The 27,686-nt window shown below is 43.0% G+C and overlaps 2 protein-coding genes across 3 annotated transcripts; one reads left to right on the top strand and one right to left on the bottom strand.

Annotated features, from left to right (window-relative positions):
* Positions 1–255: 255 nt before the first annotated feature.
* LOC129103308 (putative E3 ubiquitin-protein ligase UBR7) lies at positions 256–5,266 on the top strand. 2 transcript variants are annotated; one of them, XM_054613714.1, is made up of 12 exons: positions 256–448; positions 1,078–1,189; positions 1,501–1,634; positions 1,740–1,800; positions 1,892–1,987; positions 2,108–2,161; positions 2,256–2,361; positions 2,478–2,641; positions 4,290–4,484; positions 4,664–4,820; positions 4,933–4,994; positions 5,182–5,266. In XM_054613714.1, exons 2-12 carry the CDS (start codon positions 1,079–1,081, stop codon positions 5,263–5,265), a joined length of 1,224 nt encoding a protein of 407 aa, XP_054469689.1. In that variant the 5' UTR covers positions 256–448; position 1,078; the 3' UTR covers position 5,266. The 2 variants fall into 2 exon arrangements, with proteins under 2 accessions (XP_054469689.1, XP_054469687.1); XM_054613712.1 differs by lacking the exon at positions 256–448 and having other exon boundaries at positions 981–1,189.
* A 3,105-nt stretch (positions 5,267–8,371) lies between these two features.
* On the bottom strand, positions 8,372–26,259 carry btbd7 (BTB (POZ) domain containing 7). Its single transcript, XM_054613711.1, has 11 exons — positions 25,907–26,259; positions 19,964–20,179; positions 17,234–18,367; positions 12,387–12,595; positions 11,738–11,813; positions 11,129–11,289; positions 10,866–11,009; positions 10,228–10,417; positions 9,896–10,074; positions 9,295–9,699; positions 8,372–9,155 (listed from the first exon to the last, which is right to left on the bottom strand). Exons 2-11 carry the CDS (start codon positions 20,043–20,045, stop codon positions 8,379–8,381), a joined length of 3,357 nt encoding a protein of 1,118 aa, XP_054469686.1. The 5' UTR covers positions 20,046–20,179; positions 25,907–26,259; the 3' UTR covers positions 8,372–8,378.
* Between the last annotated feature and the right edge of the window lie 1,427 nt (positions 26,260–27,686).

Below are 27,686 nucleotides of genomic sequence, written 5' to 3'. Positions count from 1 at the left end.
AAGAAAGTGTCAAGCAAAATGCGGCTTATTGGATTGTGAATTTGTACACAAAGCAACTGCAGATGGCACAGTGAACTGACCTTCTTATGGGGACATGCTGGGGCTTGCAATGCCCTTTTCACCGCAGATATGAGCGCATGTTTTAGGCGCACAAACAGAAACATTTCACAGTGGCTCCATCTATTGGAAAACCACTGCAACATGCTGCAATCACATTTTTTTCATATGCTTTTGTCACACATACACAAACAATTATGATGATAAGTATGGATCAAAAGACTTCTAAGATTCCTGAACGTGTTTAAAAATAACATCACGTCTCGAGAACTAAATAAAAACAACATATTTCAAATATACACAATGGCAGAAACGCTGTAAGGGTGGACGGAGGGAAGACACAACACCAATTGCCAACCTCTCCCTCGACTCCAATCTACCACCAGGACAGGTATGAAACATCCTGCAACTTCAGACCTTTAAATTAGTGTATTTTGCGTTTCCTAGGTTGACTTAGTTTTCCTCCAAAACATGAATGGATTTTCCCTTATTGTAAATAATCACTGTAAATCACCCTCAAAATGTATATTTCTTAAATGTGTAGTCTAATAACCCGACTGTTAATTGCATCCCATCCATAGACTGCATATGATCCCACCATGGCCACCTACAGATTGTGTCTTTTGATGGCTTACGAGTACAGACACATGTTTAAGCCAATTAAATGCAATCATTGGATTAGCAGTTTTATTTGTAAAGCCCAATATAACCTTACAATAAAACACAATACTGTTCTTTACATATTGACATGCAATGATCCAACATTATAGACCATCATTATTATTGCGTTAAGCCTATCCTTTAATTCTTCATATCACCACTTGGTTGACCTACAGCCAATAACTCTACTGAAATGCAAAACATTGTTTATTGTTGATCAGTAAGGTTGTACTGCGTCACTTCCTCCACGTGGTCTATGCCCAACCTGTCCCTCGACTCCCGCCCGGATCACTCGTTTGTCAACATTGTCGTGCGGCTGAGTGTGTCTTTGTGTCCTCTTCACCCTTTTTTTTATACCAGAATGGCAGCAAATACCGAAGACTCAGAGGATATCCTGGCCAACGAGGAGGAACTCGAGAAGGCTTTGTCCGTGCTGGCTGGAAGCGACCCAGAAAACTGCTCTTATTCTCGGGTAAGAAACGCTTCCTTGCACCGCATCCCTGCAGCCATCGCCTTTATCCGCCCTCTGTTTCAGCGCTCGTACTGCAGGTTTATGTGCAGTGTTGTGTTCATTGTGACTTTGTGTATGAAGTAAGGTTCTATGAGCTCCTGAGGGGCGTTCAAGAGTGAAACTATGCAATTCGAGTTATTTTTGCTTGGTAACACTGCAGTATTTCTAATCAGACAAAATACAAATAACTACTATAGTCCTTATTAGAGGGGGCATGTCATCATTACTTTGTATAATAGTGTATATTTATGCCTCTTGTGTTGTTGTTACAGGGCTATGTGAAGAGACAGGCTGTGTTTGCCTGCAACACCTGCACTCCAAATGCTGCAGAGCCTGCTGGGGTTTGTCTGGCCTGTGCCAATAAATGCCATGATGGACATGATATCTTTGAGCTGTACACCAAAAGGTATTTTGGTTGGAGTTTTTTTTTGAGCGATGTAAAATGATCATACAAATTCAGTCCCACAGTTTGAGTTGTCATTTTCATAATATACCTAATTTTCTATTGTAGAAATTTTCGCTGTGACTGTGGAAATAGCAAGTTTGGGGAATTCGAGTGCCAGCTTATTCCTGTGAGTCCTATGGTTTTATAATTATTTCTATCTGAATCATTTGCAATTCATGTTCTCATTGCTGAGGTTATTCCATCTTGTGTATTCACAGGCCAAAGATGAGGACAACGTTAGAAATCACTACAATCACAACTTCAATGGCTGCTACTGCACGTGTGACCGGCCGTACCCGGACACAGACGATCAGGTATTCCTTTTATTTTTTATCTCTGAGCTCTTATGTTATTCAGATTAAACTGATCAAATCTCCTGTTTACATCAACTGTCATTGTCACTACACAAAACACATTTTTTAATCACCCAATAGGCCAACGATGAGATGATTCAGTGTGTCATCTGTGAGGATTGGTTTCATAGCAGGGTAAGCATAAGTCATGTTATTGAAATGACATTTTTGAGAACTTCTTTTATTCGAATTCTCTCCTCATTATGTAGCCGTTTTTTGTCGTTGACAGCACCTGGGCTGCACTACAGTGGACCCTGAGGAGCTGCAAGAGATGATATGTGAGGCCTGCATGAACAAAGCCCCTGACTTGTGGACGTATGCTGCTCACTTTGCAGGTAATTTATTATCTAGACCTGCGTGTCAAGGCAAGCAAATACAAACCCATGTGACTTCGCAAACATTTGCCAGTTAAATCCAGAAAACAATTTTTGCATTTGTCTTTCCCTTTTAGTTTCACCTGTGATCAGCATCAGTCATCCTGAGGAGGAGGAGGAGGAGGAGGAGGAGGAGGAAGAAGTTGATGTTGAGGATAGAGCAGAAGAGGAAGAAGCCTCTGAGCCCAGTCAAAGTGAGGCAGAGGAACCGTCCACCAGTGCTGAACCCACAAAGCAGGAGGTGAGAACCTGTGCTTATGGAGACCCTCTGCCTCTGTTTCTATGTTTGCATTGAGGGTTTGTCATATTTAGAGAGAAAAAACAGACAGAAGGGAGTTAAAGTGAACAAGAAGACCTACTAACACATAATCTGGTGCTGAACTTTCAATCAAACCAATTCATGTTGGATGGCTGATAGAGATGGGAAAGATTCTCACATTAACTACATGCAAGCATTATTGTCATCGGACAACTTAAAACAGTTTCAGGATCAGAGATTTGATGCATATCACTCTATATCCGTAAAATTGGATTTCATTTCATTTACCGACTGTCGTTAGCTTATGTGAAGCGTTTGTTTGGTTTTCTCCACATTATTGAGTACCAAGGTGAAATATGAGCTTTCCTAGTTGCAGTTTCAGTGGAAAGGTGTAATTACTATAGCTCCTATATGACATGAACGCAGCGCTGTCATTCTTCAATAGCCCTTCACAAAAAACAAAATTTGACGGCTAATGGGAAAAACATAAATTTAGGTCGCCTCTATTCATGTTTTTTGTTTTAGTTTCCTTCAACTGTGCTCATGGTAGATTGAGAAAAAAATCATAAGTGGTTAGAATTTTAAGAAAACATCCCTTTACCCCAAATTCATTATACTAACTCGATGATCTCCCTTCTATAGCTATAAGCGGTAATTGAAGGTGTGTTTTTGGATCTCTCCTCCCAGAGGGCACCACTTTTGATTTTTCCGGGGGAAATATCGCCACATACACCCAGTTTTTAATATTGCAAATACAAGGGCTTTCATCAGTGGGCCATATACTCAATCACCATGGTGTTTACCTCATTCAGCGATAGATAGTGACTCAACAGACATTTATTTTAATGAAATCTTCGAGATTATGACTTTCAAAACTTGTCTTGGACCAATATTATATATGCACAAATCAGTGAAAAAAGTAGTACATATTCATTGGTTTGCATTAACAGCTAAAAGCTTCGTAACTCTGGCCTGTTTTACAGATTTCAGTTTTTCTATGGCATTTCCCCAATGTAAATAAACTAACTAACTACAGACTTAATGGGCAATCTGTGTATCTGTATCAATGGCAACAGATGATTCCTACTTGGTATTATGTTCAGTGCTTTTAACGGTTTCTGTTCATGTATACCCTCCTTCATAATTTGGAAGCCCTCTACAGCGGTGTATGACTTCATTTGGAGCTCCACTGTGTTATGCAGGGATTTGTAAGAAAAAGGGCTTTCATGTAAAGTATTTGAGTTCTCACTGTGCACATTCCCTCTGTGTCAGCTGGTGTTTTTAGTTGCCACAAGATGGAGCTGGAGGGTAGTGAGCAGATTATAGAGCAGGCTCCAGCTCCTGTTATCGTGCTTTCCCCTCCTCTGGGTAATTAGGGGAGAAATGACCCATGAGGCACTGCTTCCCCTGCACTGTAGACGGCTTTGGGCAGGCTTCACAGGGCAGCTTACTGTAAACTGGTGATTTTCATCGCCCAATCGTCTCGTCGTGTCAGCCACCTTGAGACTTCTCCGGATGAGTCTGCAGTGCTGTGTGCCGAGATTCTTACAAAGCCAAGTTGTTATCATTCGATCCTCCTGCCAGTAACACATTAACTGAAGACAATCCTCTGTTATCATTTGTGCCTTAGAAAGTGGCAAACAGGAGTTCCCCTTGCAAACGGACCCACAAGGAAATGACAGGCAGTCCTGCGAAGGCCATGACCAAAACTGTTGACTGCAGGCTTAAGGAGCTGCAGGCCACGGGGCTGGAGAGGCGGAGACAGGGAGCCGTGTTCTGGCCTTACAGCTGGCGCTCCGAGCTCTGCACCTGCATGAGCTGCAAGGTAGGCCACAAATACTAGCTCTCAGATTATAATGTGGCCTTTTAACAAATAGCACAACAAAGCCACTCGGCAGGTGTTGGCTCTACATGTGATCCCGGTCCATGTAACATAGTCTGTAAAGTACTTAGGCTTCTTTTCTTAACGAACGTTTCTCAGCTGTGTGCTCTGTTGTTGCACAGAGGGTCTATGTGGCTGCGGAGGTGCAGTTTCTTATGGATCAGTCCGACACCATTCTGGCCTATGAGAACAGAGGCTTGGATGAGCCGTTCGGGCAGCACCCGCTGATGGCCCTGACAAACTCGATGGACCGTGTACAGCAGCTGGAGGTCATTTACGGTGAGCGTGGGGAAGATGTGGGGGTCGTTTTTTTTCTCCAAGGATGTAATCATGCAAAGCGAAATTTATGGTGGGGCGATTGATGGAGACTGATCACGTGTTCCTCCCTCAGGTTTCAACGAGCTGACGACTTCGATGACTGCGTTTTTAGACCAGTGTCTTGCTGAAGGAAAGGTGAGAAATGGTTATCAAAGTCCAATTATAGTCTGGAGTGTTTTGATCCATTAGTATTTCATTTTTCAGCAAAGAGTGTGCAAATTTGTATTTTTATTTTAAATAATGTTTCGGGGACACTGGGTCTTTTGTGTGCCATTTTTTTTTTTCTTCAAAACTTGAACCAGTCCCTCTCTTTCTCTATCAGACGGTCACAGTCGAGGCTGTACATCAGTTCTTCGAGGAGCTGAGGGCTAGAAAGAGACGAAGGACCAATGCAGGATACCAGTAACAAGGAGGCCATGCTGCTATCATATGCCTGGTTCACATGGTGCTTTGAATGAATGTGAAACTTAGAAGATTACCCTTTTTCTTTGTTGAATAAAGGGGCTTCTTGCTGCAACCAATGTGATCCTAAAGCGCAAAGTGTACTGTAGTGACCTGCTGTTTTTGTTAATAGTCGAGTGAAGGAATGAGATTGTTGGGGTAAGAGTTTCATGTCCAATTGTTTTTATTGATTTATAATAATGCCTTAACTCTAAAGCTCCAAATGACTGTTACTTGAAACAAGGTATGCTTTAAATAGATTAAACATGATAATGTCATGTGCATTCCTGTGAATATGTCACGAGTGAGTTATATATCAGTGTGTTTAAATTGTTTGGTGGCGACCATTTAGACAAAACTGTGATGTGAACAAATATCACTGTTTTATGTGGATTCACGTTCCAAATAAAGTTATCATGTTTCTAGTGCACAAAACAACGGAACTGAGATCAAATGAATTCCATAATATCAAACCAGTTTATTTTGAGGATGCCCAAGTTGACCACTGTTATGCACCTTTTGAGGTGACAGTAGAAAAATAGATTCAGTGAAACTAAATGCAACTTAATATCAATCTACAAACATGTTTTCTATGATACCATACAAGTACAAAGTACCTGTTATAATTCAACACAAGCAATCACACATTTCAGATGGTTCAATTCCAAAAGGTGCTAAATAACACTATGTACACAAAACGAGCTACATGAGATTTCAAAGGACTATTTGATGCAGGCTGGTAAGCTGGTAGAAAAGAGCTTGCATAGACATCAAAGTCACTTCTCCAATAAAAGCCCAGCCGCAGGCGGGGGAAGGCACTGACTTCTCTACAGCAAAGAGCAAAACAAGGACTTTTATTCAATGGAACATTGTCCCGGAAAATAAAACAACTACCCAACATGAAACATGGGGAGGAATCTGGAGTTTTGCATTTTTTCCCCATGAAGCAACCTAGATGGAAAAATGATTTTTCTGCTTGGCAACTTCATCACTGCTAAGCAGAGAGCTAATAATATCTTCAGACCCTCTACATATTCCTGTTACTTTAAAAGTCAAGAATAGGGAAGAAAAGAAACATCTCTACAAACATTGTAATCCACACCATCTACAACATTGAACAGACTGCCCTAATGCGTAACATTTAGAAACAAAATAGATTCTGAGACACAATCTTTATGTTTTTTTTACCACACATTCTTAGTGAGATTTCATGACAAAGACAAATACACAGTGTTGTCCACTACAGTAAAAACTCAAACCTTCAACAACCACTAAAATGTGACAGAAACCATTAAAAATTTGTCAGAACGGAGCTCAATTCATTATATACAATTTCATTGGAGATATGAGCCAGCTATCGCCAACTTCTCTTCAATACAAGATTCCTTTTGTTCGAAATTCATTTGTTCCTTTTCCCTTCCTAATAGACTGGTGGCTCCTACAGTGCAATGATACTGGTATGTGAGGTTGTATGCCAGCTGTTGGCTGTAACAGGCTTTTATGTGTGTACTTGCATGGTGCTGGAGCTACAGCTGCTGCAGCTCTTTAACAGTATAGTTAATAGTATCAACACTGACTATGCAGGTCCACTATCTCGCATGGGGCAGCGTGATGGAGGCCTGATGTATATACATGGTTTTTAGCATTTGGGTAAGGGGTAGTTAATGTGTCCATAGTGAAAAGAACAGTCAAATAAGCAATTATCAGAGGTGGCGATATGACATCATACTTAATTGAAAAAAAAAAAAAAGGTAGCTATAACAGAATATTCCAAGCACTAATTAAGGCTTTAGATGTGATTACTTGATGCTATTGGATTAAACAGAACATGAGACCCTAGCTAACTGACCAGCACACTCTGTGCCAAAGACTCTGTACATATCAGAGAGTCAGAAGAATAAACCAAACAGACCTGACTAAAGATGGGAGTGTACAGTACTGAGATTGTCTAAACACCTGTGTGTATCAAAGTTATCCTCGCACACAGACACACGCACTCACACCTGTTTCAGCTGAAAAACCAACAAACCCCCAGTAATCCTTTTGATCACTGTACGTCAGTTGCCATGGCACCCCTATATTTTTCAGTAATGAGCCTGCTCGTGCACCTTCTTCCTGCCACCCCCGGCCCTCCGTAAAAAAACACCAAGCTTCTGCCTCCAAGCTAGACACTCCTAGCATGTAATAGGTAAACCCTGTGACAATTATCAGACTGGGTTACAGAACAATGACGAGCTCTGGTGACCTACTTCCTGTCAGATCCAGTTCCTGCTTTGTGTGACCAAGCCTTGGCCCTTTACTCATCAGCACTGCAAAACCAGGGCCAGGTGGGAAAAACTAGTCAAGTGGGTTGCTAAAGGCATGCTACAGGAAGAAATGGAAATACAAATAATGGGAAGAAAAGAATACAGTCAGATGTATTTACATATGATTTTATCACAGTCCTCTCTGTCCCAGACTGTGTACCATTGTTAGCTTGTGTAAATTGAGATTCCTATCCTGCCATCTCCCCATTCTATGCTGAAAACAATGGAGAGACAACAGAGCTTATGAATGTAATCTTTGTTGAACCATCAGTTCATAACTGAGCTACATCTAGTGTTGTGACCTCCTCATGCACGACTCACACAGCGTAGAGCTAAACGCTTACTTTTCAATCAAACTCAAGAGACTGATCTGTCTTAGTAGAGTCCGAGTCATCCTCCAAACCAGAAGGACTAGGCAGGCTTGCAGAGATCAATTACTACAAGCATCGACAGTTAACCTCAGCTCTTAACCCATTCCATACTCTGACTGTGTGATGGATAGCACAGTGTGATAGAGGTAGGACAAAAGGACAGATCCTATAAATAGCAACCATCGACCACCCCTTTACCCTGCTCCTCTCAAACGAAAACACACACGATGCACACGCACGCACGCACATACACACACACACACACACACACACATACATACATATACACCCACACACACACACAAACACACACACATTTAGTGCTTTGCCATCCATTGTGATGGACAGCCACTCATCATGCTTTCCCTTTTCGTAACTCAACCCCTGGTCCTCAAATGGGGTTAAAGTGCAGATTTCTTATAAGGGTAGTCGGGCTTGCTGGGTGACCTGCGGTCTCTGGCGATCTCCTCGCTGACACTGTTCCTGTGATGCTGCTGGAGGACCCCCGGGGCCAAAGATTCTCCAGCTAATACCATCTCCTCCGGGGCATCTCTAGGTCCTGTGTGCCTCTCCTCATAGCTGTCCATGTTTCCACTGGGAGGCCGTAAATGTCCTAAGCCATGAGTCAGATCTGTCTCATTAGATCTCCCCCTAGGGATGTGTCCCATCCTAGGTTGGGCCCCAGAGGGGCTGGCAAGGACTCCATCATGCCTCTGAGAGGTCATACTAAGGACATCCAGACGTAGTGGGTCTGGGGCAGTCCGTCCCTGCAGGCGGCCCTGGGACTGAGAGTCAGAAATGTAGGGGGGTGGATAAGGGCTGGAGGGTGTGCAGCTGTGGCTGTAGAGGTCTGGTCCTGCAAAGGAGGGCAGGGGATGAGCGGAGGTCGGGGTTGCAGGTCGACAGGAGAAGTCATACAGGTCAGGGAATTCGGCTTGAGCCTCCAGCTTGGGTTCAGGAGCGTGTCTCTTGCAGGAGTGGCCATGTCCAGGACCGTGGCCATGGCTGTGGCGGGCAGAAGGGCAGGGCCCGTGGGGCAGATGGTGGCCTGAGGAGCCCATTGGGCTGTGAGGGCCTTCCCTGTCCATCTCTGCCATGTGTTGCTCCCTCAGGGACATGACGGAGACACCCAACGCAATGTCAGGCATGAACTCCCTCATAACAGGCTCCATGCTCATCTGCACCGGAAAACAGATACAAATGTATGACGTTACCTGACAATTGAGCAACAAATAATCCCAGGCACAAACCATGGAGCCGCATTTGAACAAACAAAATCGGAGCACAAGGACTCTAGGAAGTTACACACACACTCACCGCTTGCTGGTCAGAAAGCAAAGCTCGGCCCATAGCCTGCGGGTTGGTGCAGTCTGGGGGCTGAGGCCTGGGCACAGAGGAGTAGTCTGAGCTGCCATGCTTGGCAGCTGCATGGCGCTGGATCAGGGTGCGGTTGCAGGGATAGGAGAAGGAACGGGTAGGGGTTGGCATGGGCACACGAGGACGCCAGGCACCCTTGAGCTGAGCATGGCTGGGTGTGGCAGGGGGGTGGTATGGGGGAGGTGGAGGAGGTAGGGGAGGGTGAAAGCCAACTACCCCTTCTAGCTCTGTGAACATGCTATCCATGGCTGGGCTGCTGTTAACCCGACACCGACCCACCTGGCGTAGAGCCAGAATTGGACTCTCATCTCCAAAGCGTTCATCAGGGAAGAACTTGTAGGGGTTCTGAAAATACAAAAAAACAAAACATGAGCTATAGAAATCTAGGTTCCCTTTAGATTTATCTGCCTGGGGTCGTTTAAGCTCTGTATCTGCTGCATTACGCCTGTGTCCTCAGCACAACCATCCTTGTTAGTATCCCAGCAGTAGCCATGTCATCACCTCTCAAAACTCCTGGGAACAAACTCTGCTTTCTACTAACCTGCAGAAGCTCAGTGGCTCCGTCTGCCAGACCAAACTCCCTCAGCACCCGCAGCTGTAGCTCATAGCTGACGGTGGCGCCTTCACCACAGTTGAGGGCATAAGCTCTCTGGACCTGCTCTGTGTGTCTCAGTTCCTGCAGCCTCCGGATCATGTCCTTCACCACAGACAGCTGAGGCACTGAAAGAGGCACACAATATAAAACACATTACATTGATTGATGCTTCACTTTTTAATACTAGCATCATGTTGAAAGGTACTTAATTTGGATATTTGGTGACATGCGCACCAGTTTCTGTTACCATCGAGTCATTTTGAGAAATGTGTTTTTACCTGGAATTTCATTGGCCACGACCGATGGCGCTGTGTTTGAGCTGCTTGCCATTTGCTGGTGGTTGATCATGTGGCAGCACTGAGGCACAGCGTTGTTGACCATGTAGAGTGTGTCTGGGACGTTGGACATGCGCACCAAACGCAAACGCACCAAGTCTGTCTGCTCCACCATCATTTCATCGAGCACAGACTAAGAGACAGGTAGATGAGAGAGAGAAAGTTAGACCAGAACTTCTAAGAAATAAAACTCATATGTGCAACTCAAGGACACAGAGAGGGTTTGCAAATTAGCTCCACTTGATTGACACTTCATTTAATAATGACTCTCTCTGGTCGAGGAAAATTTTCATAAATATTCATGGGCACGGGAAGCCATATAAGTTATTAGGAAAAGAGTGAAAATAGACATAAAATGAATTTCAGTCAAGATGATGGAGGCAGCTAATAAAATGGTGAGTATGCATAGCAACAACTGGGCATGGATGATTTTAGAGCATCCAAGCAATGAACTAGTCCACAAATTTCCTCTCTTCAAGGAACCTCTGCTCTTTGATGTTAGCAAAAAAGAACACAAATAATCCACTCCTTCCTGCGTTGTCTGGAGGCCCCATTAATCCCATCAAGTGAATGAGCCTTACCTTAGCCTCCTCCACATAAGGAGAGAAGAGGCGGGGACGCACATAGATGCCAGCGTTCTTCTGCCGTAACCAGGCATTTGCTTTCCCCCCCTCAGCTGTGGGCAGCATGTCTGAGGGAGGGGTGCTTATCAAACCTCTTTTAAGCTGTGAACAGGGGTGAAGAATGTGGATCAATGTTTAGTTTAATGAAGGTCACAATGACTCAGGTGCACATCCATACACACAACACAGCAGCAGAGAAAAGGTAGAGGAGCAGTACTGACCGCGTCAGAGAGGACGTCACTGTTGGGAGGTAAGATGTGCTCAGTTCGGATGAAAGGCAGAAGGGGAGACAGGATCTCCTTTAACTCCTCCACATCCAGGTCCCTCCTTTTCACTCCCCTCTTGTTTACACTGTGGGCTGTGCCGCTCAAAAGGTTTGGCTCTGGGTAAATGAGGACAGGAACAGCCATTAGCAGCTTTGATTTAATGCATATAACCGTAACTGTTTATGAGAATATGATTAGGCTTTTAATGCTCTTAAACCAACCTTCGGGCTATTTTTCACATTATTCAGGAAAGTTAGTTTTAACAAATGATGGATAAATATTGCATTGCTTCCTGTGTGGTTCAGCTTCCTAAGAGCAGGTTGCCAGCCCAAACAATATGATGACCAACAACCTTGACAATGAATCCAACAGAAGATATTGTTTACTAGGTCAGAGCACACAGTGACGTGACCAATCACTATGAGGCCACTTCTTTTTTAGGGTAAAGTTTGGTGCCTTTCAGTAATGCTTTTAAGTATATTTGGAGGCTCTGGTAAGTGGGTAATTTCCTCAGAGCCATTAGGGGGGCTGCTCAGAGGGTAATTATAGAGTGTATTATCTTACCCCTGTCTGCCATCCTCTTAATAAGCTGCTGCTCGCCCCACTTAACAACATACTTGAGAAGGTCCTGTTCACTCGCCTGTAAATGAGACCAAAGCACAGAAAAAGAGAGAGAGACACAGAGAAAGATTTAGGACAGGGAGAAAGAAAGACACAAAAGTATTATTAGGACGAGGTTAGATATTGTCGAGAACAAAACTGGGAAGCTGTTAAACGAGGATGAGGTGAAAACGCAATATGTTCAGGCGGTGTGTAGTTGGATTTCAACACCTCAACCATCTGGTCTGATGCCCGAGTAGCTTGGCGGTGCAGATGACAGCTCAGCTTTGATTAGGTTCTTGGTTTCAAGAAATTTCCCTCCAGGGAACAGTGTTAGTCATCTCTGTAGACCCTGAGGGTCGTCTGTGTGTGTGTGTGTGTGTGTGTGTGTGTGTGTGTGTGTGTGTGTGTGTGTGTACGAGTGTGATTGACACAGCTAATGTGGTAATTTATCTCTTTATGTGTTTACTGTAGTTTCACCAAGCAGTAGTCATTGTGAACATGTCAGGCACCCATTACTGAAACATCACGCTAGAAAAGGTACCTCCAAACTGTGAGATGTCATAAAGGGTGACAACAGATTGACAGATGAAGTGATGTTCTGTTTCCTTACCTGTAGGTAGTCAGACTGAATTGCGCAGAGAAGGTGCTCCTTGCTAAGCTCGTAGAGAACATCCGAAGTGACAACCTGACTGAATTCCTCACAGAGGAAGTGCATGGCCTGCCTGTGGACCCACTTGGAGCCATACGGCTGGGAGCTCCACTTCAGGATGGGGACGAGGGAGTCCAGAGACAGGCTTTCCACAACAATGTCCTCACAGCCTGGGAGAGCCAACGAGATAGATAAGCAGTTTACATCTTGATATTCAATCCTGTGTCTTTATGGGCACAAATGTATCAGATTCCAAAAACAGGTACAAATATTAAAGAAAGCAATGTAATACTTGAAAATATAATAACTAGAAATGTAATAGAAAAGGATTTAACTGAAAAATTGGACTACAAGAGGTAATTCTGGAGCTGCTGCCAGACCATCAGTAGTTTTGACTTGTATTCACTGACCCAGGGAGTCTCCCTCTACTAGCCCCCACATCCTCCTTGCTGCGTTTCCTAAATCAGAGCACATACCAGAACAGCAGGCAGTGGTTTAACTCTGTAACACACCAACCCACATAAATGCCTTTGATACCTTGATGTGTTTCAGTCTCAAGCTGCCGCCTCTTAGCCGTGATAAGTAAACACAGCAGCCAGAGGAAATGTGCTGCCAGTGTACAGACACACAAACTTTGCAATAGTGTACACACACACACACTTGTGTGCATAAATCAAAAATGAATTAAAAAACTCACAGAAGGCTTTGGGAATTATGTACCTGCTGCTCTAGCCATTAAAAAAAAAAAAGAGCTATTTTTTTAAAAATTCAGTCTACGCCAGCAGACTGCTAACTTGCCATTTTGCTAATGGCAAGTTAGCAAAATGCACTTACTCTTGAGAAGGACCTATTAAGGAAGAATTAGCCCACCTAAAATCCACTCATATTAACATAAGATTGGCTAGAACAAGCTATCAACGCCAAACTCGCTTTATTTTGAGGCTTTCTCTGATCAATAACTTTTAATATAAAATGGACATCCATCGAGATAAAGCCAGACTGACTGACGTCCAGTTAGAGCTACTCTGAACTGTTACACAAGCTTGCCAACTTCCTTATTCCAGGCCGTCCTGTCCATCAGCTCATAGCTGGGCTAGTAGCAACGCTCCTCTGGGAAATGCTTCTCTTATCTTGAAGTCGAGGATCTAAGCTGCCTTTCCGCCCCCGGACCACCACTTTGAACATACGCTCTGGGAAACTGGACACCAGACTTGGGAGTGATGGCTCCAGCGATGCTTCTGTTCTGAATCCGAGGCTTCATATCCGTCCAAGCACAACTCACACATTTTTAAGATTAACACATACACATATGTACACAATCCTGTGCACATACATGCATGGATGCACAAACTTATGATGCATTTCCCCTTTTGGGCGTCTTAAAGCTGACACCCGCAGTGTTTTAACACCAAGGGTGGAACTCCTGCGTCGTTAAGAAGACAGATGAAGTTGAAATGTGGACCCAGGCACTTTGGCGTTTTTATCTGCTATAAACAGACTGGATGAGGGAATGGATTCACAACATCTGTGCCTCTGTCTCCACCACTTGTCCCTGTCCTGTCTGTCTTCTAGAAAGTGCTTTTGCTCATGACAGTCTTTCACCTTTTGCATATTTGCCCTCTCTGAAAAGCAGACACACACATGCACAAAAGGCATATAATTCCCCACTTGGGACCAGTGGCCCAGCGAAGCAAACAGCTCTGCTCTGTGTTAGCCCATTAGAATTCACAGCGACAGCCAGCCTTTTAAAACGCAGCACTTTTATTATGAGCTAGAGATTAGAATCAGCATTACATCTAATACTAAACCGCCTCCCCTTCTCTTCATGGGTGGTACACCACATTCACTGGAGTCTAACCGACTGACAAGAACATCAACACAACAGCAGGAGCAGCAACAGCCAGCATTACACTGCACAAACTCTGGAGGACGTATGCATTTTGTCTCGCTGTTATTATTTGGAGCTCCTTGTTTATGGAGCGAACAGTCTCCGAAGCCACTTAAATCATCAACTGCACTCAATGGCCAGTAAACAAGACTGTGGATGTAAATCATGTCTGATGATCACTCAAGGATTGGGACTTCAGTCAACACACTCCAAACACAAAATAGTGCACTGAAAGCACCGGTCCGTCAGTGAGCATGGAGAGAGAGGAAGTACCCAAGTGCGCAAGCTGAAACCACACCAACTGGCTATAATCTCTGGAGTCACTTGAAAAATTAATAAGGCTTTTAATATTGGTTGCTGTTTGAGTGAGATGGAGTCATAAAGGGATACACATCTTGAGAATTAATCAGGAAGAATGTCAGCAAGATCAACTGCTCCACAAAAACATCCACGGGCTGAAAACTTCACACAGCCAGACGGTAGCAGTGGAGGAGCACACAAGGGGGACGACCGTGTGACGGATGAGAGGGTTTCTCTCCCTGTGAATCCCCTGACATGAGCCTCTCTGCTGCCTCATGACGAGACATGGCAGCTACTGAAGTCTGAAGTGGTGGGGTGGACACAGACCAATTTTTTCATTTCATAATCATCTCACAGATGCCTAGATGATCAGACACTTGGAGTGTGTAGGATTTTCTTTAATTAAATGTGAAAAAAGCATTAAAAAAAAAAGATCTCCACAAGGCTGATAGAAAGTTGCAAAATAGACAAAAAGAGGTTACTTGTAAAATAAACTACCAATGACTCCAGGTCAACCTAAACCATCTCACCACATTCCACATTGTGGTTTCATGGGAACTGATTAGATGTTGCAGCACTGTGGGAGAGGGAGGAGAGGGGATAAAAATACCCACGAGTAGGGGCTTGTTGAGAGGGGGGATGGGAAAGAAGAGGGGGTGATGGTGTGTGGGGATGACACTGTTTGGCTGCTCGTCGGCTTAAGCTGCCAGTGTGACCCTGAGAGCGACACTAGAGCTTGAGGGTGTTTTCTAACCAGCTGAGTGAACGGTGTCAGCGTACAGTGCTATTGGGATCACTGCAGAAGTCTTAAATAAATGATAGAATTTTGGCCGCTTAGTCAATAAAGACAGTTCAGCAGCTGCCCACAACTAACCCTGTGCTTTTGAAAGGTGTTATACAAGCATGTTCAATATTGTAGAGTGTACTGGATTCAAACCAAGTTGTATAAATGAATCTGCTAGAAGCGCCAGGACCTTTCTGAAAGTGCAGAGATTTTCAACGAGATGCAATCGGAAGAGATGCACAAAAAAAGTTGGAGTGCTCTGAAAAACAGACGCTGGGTGCAGCGCTTTATTGCTCGCTCCTCATTAGAAGCAATTGAATAAGATTTAGAAAAATGTAACGCTATATTGACATTCAGCCTCACAATACAATCCTTTCAGCCACAGGATTGTCATCTTCACTGAAGTGTTCTGAGTCTATAGAAACTGTCTATACAAACACTTTGGAGGGCACTTTGAATAAGTTGAATAGTAATGTAACTTGCTGTTTTAAATTGAAAATAATAGTGTTTTGATTTTATACCACAGGATGGGGAAGTAAAAAAGTATGATTAAAATGCTTAATCATCTCTTAACACTATTTCAACATTTGACAAAATAATTCCCATCATTGTGGCTCTATGAATGATAAGATGGTTATGGATATGATAACAGTGTTGAGTCATACAACCTCTCTGGATCCACACAGTCCTGATGAGCAGGACAAATGCAGTACTTTTTGTGCGGAGTATTGCATTTTGAAAATTGTTATTCTGACTTTAGAGGAGCTTTGTAATGGGTGTTAAAAAACTGCATAGCACTCAGACATGCCACTCGCGAGGAGGTGAGAGTGACAAAGTGACTCATGTCATGTCAAACCATGGCTTTAACCTTTGCCATGTTACTGGGGTCATTCTGAAACAGTGGCAAGAGTCCGAAGACAATGTTATCCGGGTAAAGATAGACTAGTGACGAAGTAGACGACCAGAGACAAAGTGTCGACAGAGGCTCTGAGGCACCGCATGGATCAGACAGTAAGCTGTCTGCCCCGGGAGATACAGACAAATACTTCACCTTATATCAATCTGTTACTGGCAGCCGAAGCTCCAACACTCATCTAAGTCAGCCAAGCTGTTTAACACTAGCCTCGTCTGCACAGTGACATTGCACATTTGCCAACTGACATATGCATAATGCAGTCTTAAGGAAAGGGTGGAATATTAATACAATGAGGGTCTGATACATTATATGAATGCAAGGAGGGAAAGATTGAAGAGGGCCCGAGTCATGCGAAGCAATAATTTATAAAACAAACAATTGTGACAAAATCAAACTCCTATTACTTTATCCACAGACCGAAACTATAACAACTATGACAAATTAACCTTTAAATCCAAGGTAAAGACTTTTCAACTGCATTACCTCAGTTTAAAAACAATTTGTCGGAGCTCAACACTACTGAGAAACATTAAGTCAATACGACACATTATTAAGAAATCAAACCACACTAAATTGTGTGGTAGACTGTGTTCAAAAGTAGAGCTGTACAATTAAACACAAGCACAGCACAGTAACCAACAATCCAGTACAAATCCAGTATTTTTAAATAATCCTGAACTGTTATATAATAGGACAAACACATGAGAGAGGAAATACGTGCACTGATGCATACAAAATATTATGATGTTTATGGTTAAAGGTTAATCAAATAATATGTCTTCATGTAGATTTAAGGTCATTTTGCCCAGCCATATATGTATGGACGACATGGCTTTAGTCTATTTAGAACAAAATCTTTTATCTTTTCAGGTACTGTGGACTCGTGTGTATGTGCATGTAAATTTGTTATCATGACTCACCTTGCGCAAGCATACTGAACTCCAAGAATAGAGCAATGTGGTACAGCTCCATAGCCTCCTCGGTGCGTGTGCTAGCTCCGCGGCCCCCAGACACCAGGGCTTGCACCTCGCCGAGGCTGCCCGCTGAGGGGCTGCCCCGCAGCACCAGCCCGAGCTCCACCACATCTGTGTACATGCAGTGGAGAATAACCTGCACATATTTCCGTGGGATGATAGACTCGTCCAGCACTATGCGGGTTGGTGTCTGCAATGTGCGCTCTGTCATTTCCTCTCCCGTGCGGATGCGCCTCTGCAAAAGGTTCCTAAAGAAAGGAGAACGTGCTGAGAGGATAGCTTTATGAGCCCTTAGGTCCTCGTCTGGGGTCCCAGGGCCTCCTGAGCCCACTGTTGGTGCTGCAGCCACGGCACCTCGCTCGTTACAGCTCTCTATCATCTCAGAGTCTGAGGAGAAGCTGAGCAGAGCGTCGTAGTAACACATGTAGTCAAACAGGCCCTTCATATCAGCCTCCAGGGAGTTGGGAGTACCAAACTCCTCACTGAGTTGCACCAGTACATCCACGTTTTGCAGCCTGGTATCCTCCGCCCCGCGCACCCCAAACTCCCCAGTGTACAAGTAGTGAAGTAGGGCAGAGAACATGGGCACATCAATGCCAGCTGTCTCAATGTCCATGAGAACCTCTGCTCCATAGCCAGGGGATGACGACAGCAGCGTCTTGAAAAAGGGGCAGCGGGCAGCCAGGATGGCCCGGTGAGCCGGGAAGCAAGTACCTTGGAAGATGAGGTCCACATCAGTGCAGTACTTGTGCTGGTAGAGGGCAGCCAGGTTCCGCTGCAAGCTGGGTGCCTCAGCCCGTGCCAGGCTGGCTTGGAAGCTTAGCTCCTTGAGTGCTGCTGTGCCCTCGTATTCCTCCACCAGGGCGTTTGTGTCACGGACATCCCACCCTGACAAAAGCTCACGCATCTGCCGCGCATGATCTGCTGAGCGACTGGACTTCCTCCTTTTGATGAACCTCCGTTTGAGGGTCGCCAGACCGAGGCTCTTCTTCTTCCTGTCTGTTGGCCGCTCATGTCCGTGCTCCAGACTGTATAGCTTAGACTCCCAGCCATATCCCTGCTGAGAGTAGGATGAGGTCCCTGGAATAAACCCACAATACAGGTTAACGTCATAAGAATTGTAGTTTGTGTTTAAACAATCTAAAAGTGTAACAGATACTGGATATAAAGTAAGAAATTACGTATCATTATTAAATGGCTATGACATTTTTTCAAAATATTTCCTCTGAATTGCGTTCTGATGAGACATTTACTTCATAACCCCTAAACTAGTTCACTCTTGAGGTCAGACTGCTGGAAACACAATCTGAGCTCCGTCAGGCCAAATACACACTACCCCGACCCAGCTACCAAAGTATTTGGATCTAGTTCAACAGCTGGAAAAAACCCAGAATCTCTTTATGTTGTTTGTTTTAGATCAAACTTTGGTTCATCACAGACTAAGAACCAATTAGCTCATTGAGGACTTTGTACTGCTTTGTACTTCTCAATGAATTTGGGTCAATTTGCATACTTTGGCCCAATCAATTACACTAAAAAGCAGTCATGTTTGGCTTGAGAGACAGGACTCGTACGTCAGAGGAGGCTCTGCCAAGGAGATCCTCTCTTACTGCCCTTCTCTCAGCATCCATCAATGTGACACAAATAGTAATCATACACTGTGAATCATCCGTTGCCACCAAGCAACTACTGAGTTCAGAGTAAACCTCATGGATCTCAAGGGCTACAGAGATCATCCGGCTCCTCAAACATTACTTTCACTTTCAAGAAGATTCTACAAAGAACTCTGACTCAAAGTCATTTAGAAAGTGGCTTAAATTGTGTTTTTGTTATTGACTGATTTATTCAAATTAAATCAGACATTTTCAAAAAAACATTTGCATGCAGGCACAAACCTACAGACAGAAATAAGCTAGCTGTAGGACAACAACGTTCTCTGACAATGACATCAACACTGCTGAAATTGAAACAAAAGCAAAGGGTCTTCGGCTGTAGCTGTCATGTCATTTAGTAGAAAAATGTGACAGTCTAACAAGGAGCCTATATCTGTTCACATGGACAAAATTCATAACAGCAGATTAGCTCCCATCCAGTCTGTTGGCCAGCAGCCTTAGAATGATCACACCACAAGCACAAAGTAACAATAAAGCTAAGAAGAGCATGACTGCAAGGCTGAAACTTTTAATCTCTGACAGCAGAATGGTTCACGTGAATTGAGTGAGTTGGACACAAGTATCTTTGCATATCTGCATAATATTTCATAAAAGCCATATGGCAGGGAAAAGCAGGTGCATTGTTATTTAATGTATTTGTGTCAGTTGTATGAGTCAGTTGAAGAGCTCTCATGCACAAATATATCCACCTCTTGCACCATCAGTTGTCATGAAAGCATGTTAATGTAATCTAAAGTGTGAGTATGGCCATGCTAGACCCCCATTGTGTTTGTACCATGGGTTCACACTGCATATTGCCAAAGTGAGTTCAGGAGTACGGTTTTAATACCTCACTTCAGATGAGAGTGGGAAAATCATAATTTGAATGAATCATGATCCACTCACAGTTCATCTAACAGATATATCTTATCATTTACTGACTGGAAAGGCAGAATCATCCATCAGAGCTGACTTTGTGTTAACCGATGACAACACTCTATTAAAACACGGACAGAACACCTACCTATAAAAGTCTGCTGTGCCTGTGCATTTCCCCCTATGCGTGGAGAGCATGAGTGTGGATAGCTGGATCCATTGGCACCCATCCTCACTTCTCTTCACTTGCTATTTGGGGGTCCCCCCTCCTGCTGAGTCATTCTGCTCAGACAACGTATTCCTCTCAATCCTCAGTCGAGGGTCAGGCACGGATCCTCAGAGCCCCGGGCCCAGCCTGCCATACCTGGAGGGAGGAAGATGGAAGAAGACGGAAAGTTAGAGAGATGTTCAAGTCAAAGAGTGAATGCTTTTTTTAAATGTTGCTGACTAACATCTCACAGGGATTGCAACATGATGAGTTTGGACCATTTGGACTCTGTTAAAGATAATGAATGGCCAGGGGCGTCATTGTTAAGGAAGCGGAACAGAGGGACATCTATTACTATCTATTACACTGTTTCGGCCACATTGATTTCAGTGCAATCATGTATCATAGATGCCTTTGCACTTTTGCAATGATACAAAATGTGATGAGGAGGCTTTTTTGTGCAGTCTTTATCTGAAGACTCTGTGTAGGCTTCTCTCTATAATCTTCATCGGTGACTTAGGTTAACAGAGACTTCCTCTGCTTGGCCGTCAGGAAACTCTGCCTGGCAGTCAACAACGAATCTAATGCAGATGTACACTGATATTCAGAGGAAGGTACCACTTACTCAGCCTTTGCCCGTGTGGTCCAAACAGTAGCCACTGTTTGGCTGTAATCAAATCAATTACAGCCAAACAGCTTGGTATAACATTCTTATTTATTTGTCACTTAGCTACTTATCAAAAGTTGTATCTCTATTTAGTTCATGTCAGTTAAGTCAGACTAAGCTCTGTATCAGAATAGCTGCAATGACCTGTGGTTGTTCAGTGAAACTCTTTTTAGTGCTTCACAGCAGTGCTGTTGGGAAATGTCACAAGTGAATGCAATCTTAGTCCATTATGTCATGGGAGAGGTCAGTAGGAACAATATATACTATGAGCTGGTACAAATGTGTCGTCCGTCAGCGGTTTCGCCGTGCCATTTATTCAGTGGTAGCTTTCCCATTAATACCAGGACATTGTGGGCGATGTAGCATATTGGATTTTTGCATCACCGGGATGAAATACTTTTGATTTATCAGGTTTTTATTTTAATTGCATAAACCAAAACAGACATTGCTGTCAACATATAAACATGCCTTTTTCCACAAAATACATTTTAACAGTTTACAGAAGGAAAAGCTTATGTGTAAATAATTAAGAAGAAGGATGGCTGAATTCTATTTAGCGACTTCAGTTCGGAGGTCCTGATATAATGCATGCTGGCTCATTGTCACATTGTCAGGGCATACTGGGACACTTGAATAAAACAGAGCTATCGTTAATATAATGAGTAACACCTGTACTTTTCCTGCCATGACAAGTCCGAACTTCTCTGTGAAAAGTGATTTAATCTGATACCATTGTACAGGTCAAAATAATTATATTATCTGGCTGGTTGTTCATTTACCTGGTTCGGTCATATTAACATAATTGTAAGACAGAAGATTCTGTGCGACAGAGGTGAGCTACCACAAATAGCTCCATACAGCCATTTTCCCTCAGCTTATTCTTACCAGCCGTGGCACCAGTGAAGGCGCAGTAACTTTTCTGCTCTCTCCTTTGTACAGTCACTGGCCACAATCTAACTGAAAACAGAGTACCTCATTAATTAAGCATACCATTGACCATCAGGGCTATTAATTACAAGCCAAGTATACCCAACTTAATTTCTACCACCAAGTACATTTGAGAAAAATAATATTTTGATTATTTTCCAAACCAGAGGGACAGCTTCTCAATTTTCTATGGCACTTTCATCTTGGTTTACTTTGCATAAATATGCCCTTTTATAAACATTATTAAGTGACTTGGATATGCATTTCTCATTGCTCATGACCTTTAAAAGACTCTTTATAAGAAAGTCATATGTATACATATATAATTATTCTATATTTATTAGCAGACTAGACAGAGAACTGTAGTGTGATGGGAGATCTGTTTTATTTCAGCCTGCTAGTTTTTCCTGCCTACTATACCAATAAATCATTGTGTCTGTCCCTTTAGAACACCACTCTGCAGCCTCCCAAGGGTTCAATGGAAAACCACAGCCTCTTACTCCACACACACAAATAGTCACCAAGCAGTCACACTGGAGCACTCCAATAAAAATGTTGGTTGATCTTTATTTCATTAGACTGCTTTAAATAAGCTCCAATCTTCACAGGGAATTAATTTGGACAAAATTAGAAATGTAATTTGAATATGTAGGAGAGAGGAGGCAGCCCTTGAGATACATACCGCCTTGTTTACAAAAGGGGGCGGGGGGTCCTCAAAGGAGGACAGCAGAGGCAGAATAAAACAAAGCAACCAACACATCAAATGAACAATACACTGACTCCCAGCTAGGCAGACTCACAGCTTTAACTCCTTCAAATGAGTGAACCAAATTTAACTTGAGCTGCACTGCAGAATTCTAAAAGCATAATTTAGGACAGCTATTTTCTTGAGATCTGACTCACACTGTTCAATAAGAGGCATCTCTGCCATAATCTCTCCGTTAAGACACTTTCCAGCAGTTAAGACTGAAACAGCGTGCTGCTCTGTTGCGTTCAGGCTGGGAGCAGAGGAGGGCAGTGCTACAGACGGAGGCTGAGGGGGGGAGGCAGACGCCGGCCGAGCTGGACTATACGTCCCTAATGAGAGGTGACAGGAGACACTCCCTACCCCCCACCTGTCTCTCTCTACATACACAGAAACATACGGACCCTTTCAAACTGCTGCTCACCTCGCCTCATTCACTTGGATCATTTTATTTTATTTAAATCAGCATCTTGCAGAGGTTTAAAAGACAGAACCCGAGCCACCCACAGGACATTACCATACAAAACTGCTTGGCACTAGAACAGGTCCGATGTATTATTCAAATGACAGTCAAGGCACCCCATCAATCATTTATGTGGATGTCCTCATCATGGCAAGAGAAAAGGGAAGCGGTAGGTATCTGGATCTCCTTTCCTGTCTGCAACGCCAAATTTAATGAGCACGTTCTTATTATTTCAATGAAGGTTTTTACAACTCATCCACTTAACCAAAGCTTTGCTAATGAAACACACACAGACAACATTTTGAATCAAAGTGACAGATGTAATGAAGCTAGGACAGCATGACAAGACTTCAACAACTGAAAGCGATGTGAAGAATTACTTGGGCAGTGTAGCAGATGATTGAGAAACATGTATTTCATGCCTTTTTGGTAACTGTATAACAGTTTGACTCTAAAGACTTGCCCTGCATTGTTCGAATAGCACAGAGACACCAAGGTGCTGTGCTCTCCATTAGTCCCACTGTGAATTAACTGAATGAAATGATGAAATCACCAGCTTTTGACAGTAATCTTTGTAAGGCTCAATGACACAGCCCCTAATCTTCTGAAGAGGAGCAATCACTGTGCCAGTATCAGAGTCAGGCCTGAATGAAAGGGCAGCAACTGTGGAAGTACCGAAATGCATCCCCCCCAAACACTTCCCTGTCTAAAATTACACAGTAGCTGCAAAGTGCTTTAAATGTGTCAAATCTCTCAAAAACACAGCTCTTCAATATCATTTCTTCAACACAGAATTTGTATTATTCTATTGCTGGCATGTTATTATCTTATTAAATCCTGTCACACTGATCCCAGAAGAAGCATAGATAATTACTTTCTTGACGCACATACAACGGAAAAAGAAAGATGCAGGCCTTGTCCAACTAATATAATAAATATAATCCAATTATGTCAATTTATCCTTTGTAATTTCGGTCTTTAATAATTGATATGGATATAACGACAGAAAAAATTGTTTTGCTGACACAGAAGCTGTTAAATGACCTGTGTGGACAGTTGGAGATTGTGCATTGCTCAAAAAGCTGGACAGACGTACAGCTTCAGACAGTAATTATAGACCATTTGACCCTTTGGATATTTGATACAATCAGAGGTGCTCAAAAAGGGAACATAATAAGCAATGCAGCGGTGAGCTGAAACCAGAACTTTCTAACAGAGTGACCTCTACGGTATCGATGTGTCTGCATACATCTCAGAGCAAGATGAGCAAATGGAATATGGAGCGCAGGTGGAGAAAACCGAATAAATTGCTCCCTTTAAATAACAATGATTTTGTCTGAAATGATAGCAGAGGGAGAACATTTTGTGACAGAGAAGACTGCTTACCTCTGCAGTGTTTGCCAATCAGGTCAATCAGTATAGCAGTTAATCAGGCCATTCGACTGATTACTGACTCTGCCAGGAGCGCTACAGGAAACTACAGGAACCAGAACAGGCTAGAATCAGTAACACACTGACATGACAGAGACAGATGGAGTAAACAAAAGTCCTCACAATGATGACTCATGGTGGGCAGCCTCTGGATTAGCCCATCAACCAACAATATGGACCGTAGTGCTACATATCTAGCATTTCGCTGAGTATGTTGTCAGATGATTATAATTGTTTTTGCTCTGGAGGCCATCATACACCAACGTAGGGATCATAGATGATATTTCATCAGCATCAACAAGTTATTTTGTTTAGCTCTTTGGGTGAAAACATGAAGATACCTACAATGATAAAGAGTGAACGGATGAACAACATGCTCTGGGGCAGCTTGCAGAACAACTAAACAGGACAATCTTTACAATAAAGAACTGTTAAGTGTGAAATGACTATACAAACACAGCCTGGCAGTCAACCTCCAGCGAATGACTGGCAGCCCAAGAAACAACAAGTGCTTTTTTTTTTAAATTAGTTGTCATGCTCCTCATTGAGTTCTCAATCTAACAGGCCACGGTAAACAGCATTCAGGCCAAAGTCCGGCTCATTCAGTCACTCTGTTGCAAGTACTTGCAAGCTCACGGCCTTACATGCCAGTCATGGACTTCTGAGCGTGTAACTCCAATAATTACATGTCATTATTGCCCTGGAGCACTGACATAAATACTTAACCTGGTAAAATGACACACCTAAATGCCGAGGAGAGCAGTGAATGCACCTTTACGAATGAAAGGACAGACAGACACACACAGGTCGTCTATCAGAGGATAGGCAGGGCAGGGTGTACAAAATGCTGAGTCTAACCAGAATTTCATTGGGATTAGAACAAGATTATCACAGCGTGCATATGGCTCCTCACCACTTAAATGGATGGTGGTACCAACACATATCATATACATTGTAAGAAGCAAAAGCAACATCCTTTGGGTGGGTTGGGCAAATAATAACAGAAACTGTTAACAAGAGAGGGTATCTATCAGTGATCTCTACTGCTGAAAAGTATGACAGGACTTTGGTACACCAATAAACCCTCATCCACAAGCAGCATACAGGTAACAATATACCATGTTGCCATAGCACAACCTATCAACAAATACCGTTATCTGACACAGAGGCAATGCACAGCAACATGTAGGCTGACCCCCAAAGTTAAAATGCACATCGATCCAGAACTTTTCTATGGATATGCACTCACAGAAACGTAAGAAGGGTGCCCCTCTGTGACCAGTGTATACAGAAATCAATCATTTGGAGGCTTTGTTAGCCCTGTGTGTGCGGAGCTATGGCTGCTCTGTGGGCTGTGCAGGCTACCTCTGCTCGGCGGAAGCCTGGGTAAAAGTGCCTCTAAAACCAGGAGAGTTTGATACAAATGGGAAGTAATGTGCAAATATTCATCGACAGTCTACCAGGGGTGGAGGTGGTGGTGGTGGTGGAGGTGGTGGTGGTGTCCCGTCCAGCTCAGCCCTGTAATTAGTAGCACATCCAGGAGGCTACGGGGTTAGCTCTCTCTCCGCTCCGCCGCTCCGACTCCAACCTCGGCGCAACCCGGACCAGGATGCGGTGCAACTGTTGAAAACAAGCGCTCACAATATTCACCAGAAAGTGTGGAGCTCCGTGGGTGTCGTCTTCACTCGTATCGGCTCGTAGTTCAGACAGCACTCCGACCCAAGTTGTCCCTGGCAGGGGGAGAGAGAGAGGGAGAAAAAATGCAGCTCAACACCTTCTTTTTTCCAACTCTGCTCATTACGCACGGCTCGACGTCAGCGTCCACGTTTGAGCCCCGATGGGCGAGATTTTACACTTGCATCGACTTTCCGGAGGATTTGCAGTGTTTGCCTCGACTATGAAGTAAACCGACACCGTGTTTATTCTCGGTTCGGTGGGGTATTTCCCCGTAGTAGCACGACGTCTTGTTGGGTGGTTGTTTTGGCCTATCCCAACGCTAACCCTTCCAAGCTGGCCGGGTTAAGAAAGCGGCTTCTGGTTGTGATTTTCAACATAAAATATGGCTTGTGACTTTTTTTTTTTTTTTTTCATTTGTACAATTAAATATGTGTCTGATAAAAGCTGTTTTAAATGCATGTTCAGTATTCTTTCTTCAGCTGATTCTGTTCACATTAGATACAATAGTTATAATAGTTTATGTCTGTATACAGTACCAGTCAAAAGTGTGTTCACACCTTCTCATTCAACTACTTTGAAGAATCTAAAATATAAAACACATTCTGGTTTGTTGAGCATTTGTTTGTTTACCACATAATTCCATATGTGTTCCTTCATAGTTTGGATGTCTTCAATATTAATCTACAATGTAGAAAAAAAGAAATAAAAACCATTGAATGAGAAGGTGTGTCCTAACTTTTGACTGGTGCTGTATAATTTAGCCATTTATTTATTTTCAAGGGATATTTGTATTATTTATTGTTATTTTATATACTGCCATATGTTCAGGTTGGGGGAAGGTTCATTTATGTATGTAAATTGTGTTAAATGTATAAAACCAATAAATATACAGTACCAGTCAAAAGTTTGGACACACCTTCTCATTCAACTACTTTGAAGAATCTTAAATATAAAACACATTCTGGTTTGTTGAGCATTTGTTTGTTTACCACATAATTCCATATGTGTTCCTTCATAGTTTGGATGTCTTCAATATTAATCTACAATGTAGAAAAAATTAAAAATAAAGAAAAACCATTGAATGAGAAGGTGTGTCCAAACTTTTGACTGGTACTATATATATTCTTTACTGTTTTTTTACTGGTTTTATATTATATATATATATATATATAAAATATGGAATTAAAACAAAAAATGCTCAACAAAAGAATATGTTTTATATTTTAGATTCTTCAAAGTAGTTGAATGAGAAGGTGTGTCCAAACTTTTGACTGGTACTGTATATAATATTTCAGTTACTGTGGATTCTTTACTGTTTTTTTACTGGTTTTTTTATTGCTCATTTGCTTATTTATAATACTTATTTTTGATCTTGTTTTTTTACTATGTCTCTTGTTTGCATTATCCTCTATGCTGCTGTAATCCTGTAAATGTCCCCGCTGCGGGACTAATAAAGGATTATCTTATTTTATCTTATTTTAGCGTGTCTTCGCCTGTGTCGCTCCTTTACTTTGAAAGTGACACAAACTTGTGTTTTTCCAGCTTGACAGGTTCTCAGTGCTGCTCGCCGACTGGCCAAGAGGCCCATCACTGCTCGGAGCCATTTGTGCGTTAACACAGTTGCTGGCGTCCTCTAGTGGTTTGTTGGTGGAAATGGGGATTATGGGGGCTTCATACCGATCAACGTTATAGATGAAAGTGTCGGTGGTTTGATAGAGAGGGCTAAATAACCAGTTGCAATGTGTACAGACGT

The sequence above is a fragment of the Anoplopoma fimbria genome, chromosome 15 (assembly GCF_027596085.1).
Source record: "Anoplopoma fimbria isolate UVic2021 breed Golden Eagle Sablefish chromosome 15, Afim_UVic_2022, whole genome shotgun sequence".
Classification (NCBI taxonomy): domain Eukaryota; kingdom Metazoa; phylum Chordata; class Actinopteri; order Perciformes; family Anoplopomatidae; genus Anoplopoma; species Anoplopoma fimbria.
This window is presented reverse-complemented; position numbering and strand designations above follow the sequence as displayed.